Consider the following 6,027-nt stretch of genomic DNA (forward strand, 5'->3'; position numbering starts at 1 on the left):
GCAAAAAGTTTTTCACTCGGCATAGTTAAGCTCTGGAATTCTTTGCCAGAGGATGTGATAACAGCAGTTAGTGTAACTGGGTTTAAAAAAAAAAAGTTTGGATAAGTTCCTAGAGGAAAAAAAAATCCATAAAATGCTATTAATCAGAAAGGAACAGCAGCAGAGATCTATTTAACTTTTGAATACATGCCAGGTACTTGTGACCTGATTAGCTACTGTAACAGGATGTTGGGCTTGATGGACCCTTGACCTGACCCAATATGGCATCTTATGTTCTTATAGTGCTGCATATCTAATGCCACCGATACTGTCAATGCTTGCCATCTTTGAGTCCAAGGCCTCCTCAAGAACTGAATGCTAATATTGCATGGGAAGCAAGAAGAGAGGACACATCTTCCTTGCTCTCAAAGGTCAGTGGCTGGCATCTGGACTCAGGTTTAAGATGAGCTTTCCACTCTATGAGATTACTTCAGGAGACAAGTCTAGCAGCCAGAATATCCTAACTCCAGGCCTCATACACAGATGTTTCTTTGCCTTTACTAGATGCAAGTCACGGGCTTCTTTGATAGTACCCTTTATTTCATGCAGGTGGGCCTGGGCAATGGCCCATCTCCCCTGTCCTCACAGGTGCTTGAAGCCTGATGTTGCACTAACAGTCAGTGCAATTCCTAGGGCCCTCAATATCAATGGACCAGACTAAGTATCCTAAAGAGCTCCCCAGGCAGCTCTATCAGGAACAGCATCCTCTAGGGATGATCTACAAGCACATGGAATACTCCAAGATATTGTGGTCATCCACCAGGCAGAGCACATCTATCATAGGGATCTGAGATAGTCATGTTTGTACCAGGGCATTTACTGTTAATAAAAACATGACAGATGCCATTCGATGCACCAATATTGATGCACTCTGAAAACGAAACTTAAAAACAGCAAAACCTACCTAAAGAGACCAAGAGGGAGAACTATAAGATCCCGTATGGGAAATCAGGATTAACAAACTTTTTCCAAACAGAAAAAAAACTGCAATCATGGGGTTTTATGGAAAATGGCCCTGCATGATGTGGGTCATGGTCTATATGGTCAGAGCAAGCCAAGAGCTTCTAGGGGCTTTTTTTAAGCTTCTGCATCTGGCTCAGTCAGATGTCACCCCACTGGTGAGTGCTTATGCTGGTTCTCAGAAAACATTTTAACTGCAATTCAAGTCTGTTCATTGAAGTAAGAGCTTTTGTTAATTCTCTTTTCCTTTTTTTTTTTTTTTTAAAGGGCTATGATGTGACTGCTAAAGTTTGTAAGGGGCTTCTGTATTTTACACTGAAAACCTTATGAGCATCACAGTCCAGTCATAACATTATGACATCACTCCCACCCCTACAGAATGGTATACAGTCTAACTTTTTGAAATCAGCCAAAATACAGACTACTCAAAGTGTAATTTGTTTGATTGGCTAAGGGAAGTGGTGTGGAAAGAGGTATGAGAAGGAACTAAAGAATGATTCCTATAAAGTGGTTAAAAAACTGCATTCAATAAGGTCACAACTAATTTCATGAGTTACAAACATTTGGCTAATACAAGTAAGTTTAAACCTATTTTTGAAGCACTCTAACAGCAGTTATCAACCGGTGTGTCGCCAAGCACACGAAGGTGTCGCCACACTTCCCGTTCCCCCGCTCCAGCGAAATGGAACTCTTCAAACACGGCAGGAGAGCTGGAGTCAACAGCCCGGAAGAGGAAGTGGTGCAGTAGCCGCACATGAAGAGATCCTGTTAGGTAGCATCTGTGCAGCACCACCCGGAGCAAAACGAGGAGGAACACAGCTGATGGGACTCCTTTCTCCAGGCCATGACTGCTGGAAGAGAAGGCTGTTGCTTGTTTGGTGGGGCGTGAGTGAGCAAAAATACATACATACTCTTAATCATATAGACACATGCTCACACATACAGGTTCTTATACACATGTTTATATGATTAAGAGCATGTGTGTATAAGAGTGAGTATGTGTGTAACAGAGGCAAAGGAGAAATTTGGAGACAACCCCCCCCCCCTTCCTAATTCACAACAATCTCAGGGCACCTGGAAATTGAACATTTCCATGTATGGAGAACAGAGCATTTTTTAATCCTTATTTTTGATTGGGTCTTTGCTGTTTTGAAATATTTTGTCTAGAAATTTTATATGATTTTTTTTAATTGGATATTCCATTCGTCAGCTGTTTTGAAATCTGATATTAGTATGGTTTCACTGCTATTGATTTTATATGTCTTGCTTTATTTTGAGGACTGGTGATTTTTTTTTCCCTTTGTTGCACTGCATACAGTCTCTTGCTTGTTGGGGGTTTCCAGTTCAGTTTTTGTCTGCATGTTTCTAGTTATGCTTTATGGTCTCTTATTCTTTGTTAGGTGAGGGTCCGCACGTGTGATTGAGGTATTCTGCTGCATGTAGAATTTTCCTAGTAGAAGTATTGGAGTTTTAAGGCCTAGGGTAATATTTTCAGTGTTGCCTTTTCTTAGGTAAGGTGGTTACTGTTTGAGTGCTGGAAGTTGGTGCTGTTCTGGTATGGGAGGTTTACTATTTATATAATTTCTGTTCAGAGAGTACTCTTTTTCCCTTGTCTCATTAGTAATTTGGGGCATTTTTTTTTTAAATTTCTGCCATAGATTGTAATGAGCAGTGTGTTATGCATGTGAGAACCATGTGAGGTGTGTCCTGACTCAAAGGTCTTGAGAACCATTGCTCTATAATATACTGTGAAATGCTATAGAACCCTAAGCTTCTTTTCCTCCTCTACCCAGTCAATCTCCAGCCACCCACCCTCTTCCCAAAAGTCTGAGCATCTCCAAAGTGTTCCATGTAATTTTCAAGTCATAAGAAGACTACTACTAGGGAGGGGGGAGGAATTAGTCATCCCCCCCGCTTTGGTCTGACACTCAGCCATCACCTTTGCAACAGCTGTTGCTTTTCAGTACCAAGCAGTTCATTGTGCTTGACCTGTGATGGTGAAAAACAGCTGTTCTTGGGCAGCTGCTTGCTTTGACACAAGGTGGGGTAGGCAATTCTCTTAAGAGCAACTTGAAATGACCTGAAAATGTGAACCCCTTACAGACTTAAAGGAACCCTTGAAGTTCCACAGAATACAAGGAGGAAAATAATGGACCTTAAAGGCACAGCAATTAAATTGGAAAGGCAGTTATGCCTGTAAAAAAATTGTGAAATCAAGGACAGGAAGAAACATTTACACAGTACAGAGGAGGAAGTAAAGATTCAGAAAAACAAGTGGTCAAGACAGCAGTGCAACTTAAATTCAGATATCAGGCATCTACAGAGTCATGGCCAAGGATTTAGTTGAGATACAATTGTGTATCATCCAGCTGTCTCACCCCACCAGTAACAGGCCTATTTTTTTTTTTTTTACAGACTGTAGAAGACAGTGGCCATAAGTCTTAAGAGCAGTACCTGTTACTTTTTACTGTCCTTGCTGTGAAACCTATTAACACTTGCTCACAGAAAAACTCAAAAGACAAAGAATCAGCTGGAAGGAGAATCAGAGGAAAGGCTTTACTGAGAGGATGCTTGATGTTTGTCCTAGTCCATGAAGAGATACAGTGGCCAAAATCTTAATGTACTGCTTAAGACAGCAACAGGTGATGGTAAGGACAGGTAAGAAAGAAGCAGTTAGCAAGGGAATTCATGAGTCTCGGTTTAAAGAATGGAAATAAACCAGTACATTTACTGGTATTGGTCTTGTAACATACTAGGATGCCACAAAATCAAATCTGCAAAGGTCAATCAGCATAAGGTAAGTCTTTGGTGACTTCTCCGGTATAAGTTTGGAGGGGGAGTGGCAGGACATTTAGCATGAGCAAGATTGGTTAAACTCCCACTATGAAAAGAATAAAGTCATGACTTTCGATAGGCAGGTCAAACTTCTGAAGACAACAGCTAAAAGATCATTTTAATGCAGAGAACAGCGCTAAACAGTGTAAACCAGAGCTGGAATAGTTTAGTCAGGGGTAACCTGGTGGGTCAAATCACCCAGATCTTCCAATGTATAGCTGTTTTAGGATCTGTAGGATTTTGTTTTTTTTAAACCAAACTGGTAGTTGTCTCAAGGCCATTTCTATTCTTCGGATAGAGCTGGAATTAGTTGAATGCTTGCACTTAAACGCTCTCGCTGAAGTTCATCCCGCGAGTTTCAGAAAGCCTGTACCTATGTGCCTGAATAACACTTCTACATGCGCCATAAGAGTGAGCAGTCAAACACCACAAATAGTCACCTCCAATCCCCGGGACTACTACAGAACCCAGTTAGTCCTTATGGAAGCATCTCTAAATATGATCGGTTTACTCAACCGGGAGAGAGCTTTAAAGAAAGAGGCCGAGACACAACGTGCATGGCGCTATTCACTACTCGAAAATAAAAGGGCACGTCAATCAACTCACCCACAGTAGACATCGTTTCAAAGTCCTGCAACTTATATTTGGGTTCCGCATCATGGTCCAAGGAAGAGGTGGCCATAGTACCGTCACCCCAGCTATCGCAAGAACGCCCCTCCCCGACTTCAGAATTACTGCAACGGCAACTACAAATGCTGCTGCTGCTACTACAGAGGCTGGATACGCCGCTGCTACAGAGGCTGGATAAGCCGCTGCTCTCGACGCTGTCTTTGCTAACTTCTACTTTCAGGCACCGTGCTGCATCCGCCTCCATAGCACGAAAAGCCAATTAAGTAGAAAACGGTCATACGAGCCCTCTCCTCCGCTTCCAATTACAGCTCTCGCGGTCCTGCCCCGCCGCGCATCGGCAAACGCAGGAAGGAGCCCTGCAGTGTCTCTCACACCTCACCCAGTCCACGGGAAAAAAAAAAAAAAGTTCCTCTGCCCTCGGCCGCTCTCAGCAGGCTTGGCCGGAGCCCGGCGGCTCGCGGTAAGTTTCTTCGCCCGCCGGTCCCAGGCTCGGCCACTGCATCTCGCCTCCTCTTCACTATGACTGTTTTTAGTTCTGTTGTTCGCCGCCGCCTCCTGCTGCTGATCAGGCGCGGCCCACCACACGCCTCCCCCGTCAGTGCAAAGAAGAAAACAAAAGTGACCCGCTGTCCTGGAGCGCCGAGACCGGTACAGGGAGCGGACAGAGCCGGCCGCGTCTCATTAGCTGGGAGCCATCTCTCGTACCGCTTCCAGGGGCCGGCTTCCGGCTGGCTCTCGCCGCTGAGTCAGGGCGGTTCTTTTTCTCAAGACACTTGCACCGCCTTCACGTCTCCTGCCCGCCTCCCGTCTCCGCTATTCGCTCAGGTCCCTCTCCAGTATTTCCCCTTTCTTCTCGCTGCCGTACACGCTTCTGCGGGCTCAAAATTGGGAAAAAAAAGAAAGCCCTTCCCTGCCAGCACAAAGGCGCAGTCCGTCCGTCCACTGCCCGCAACGCGGACAGGCGTCCTACCTCGAGGTCACCTCACTCAATTCAGCCGCCGTTACCTCACCGGCTCTATCGGTTACACTTTCAAACTGTGGCTCGCGCAGACACCGAGAGCCGTACTTGTGACGCGTCACCGCTGAATGGCAGTGTAGCTCGCCAATCCGGCAACAGAACTGAACGCGTTTCCCTCCCCTTTTGTTTCTCTCCTTTCCAGTCCCGTCAGTCGGCTCCTGCCTCGCCCTTGCCTAGCCTGAGTGGGCGTGACGAGGGGAAAGGGAAAACCAATCATGGCGGTCTGGAGGCCGTACGGAGACGCTGTGGGTGTGATTGCGCTCGTGCTGGTTACCTGACTGGGACTTTGTGTCTGCATGCGCGGGCAGATCTGTATGGGGGGGTGGGGGGTCGTAAAGTAGCTGGTGGTGTAAATTGAGCACTCGGCTATAGCAACTGGGTACTAATGTAACCAGGCCCGGAATTAGGCATAGACAATCACCTAGGGCGCCAAATGCCCGGGCCAAAAAGGAGTGTAACAATTGTAAGTAGGAGTCTGCCCCATTAATCCACTTCAAAGGGACACTGCTTTGGCACTCTGGGACTTTGCAGGTCGATACAGTAAC

General features: G+C 45.6%; 1 protein-coding gene across 7 annotated transcripts in view; it reads right to left on the reverse strand.

The window, feature by feature from the left end:
• Window positions 1–5,596, reverse strand: part of PRKX (protein kinase X-linked) — a 426,401-nt gene extending 420,805 nt beyond the window's left edge. For 3 of the 7 annotated variants that reach the window (XM_029603697.1, XM_029603696.1, XM_029603698.1), the window contains exon 1: window positions 4,441–5,595. In XM_029603697.1, the coding sequence (XP_029459557.1) occupies window positions 4,441–4,708 (268 nt within the window). In that variant the 5' untranslated portion in view covers window positions 4,709–5,595. Of the gene's footprint in view, window positions 1–4,440 lie in introns of all 7 variants that reach the window. The other 4 variants (XR_003857043.1, XM_029603695.1, XM_029603699.1 and 1 more) reach the window with 3 other exon arrangements.
• Between the last annotated feature and the right edge of the window lie 431 nt (window positions 5,597–6,027).

Source organism: Rhinatrema bivittatum, chromosome 5 (genome assembly GCF_901001135.1).
Source record: "Rhinatrema bivittatum chromosome 5, aRhiBiv1.1, whole genome shotgun sequence".
In the NCBI taxonomy this organism is placed as follows: Eukaryota; Metazoa; Chordata; class Amphibia; order Gymnophiona; family Rhinatrematidae; genus Rhinatrema; species Rhinatrema bivittatum.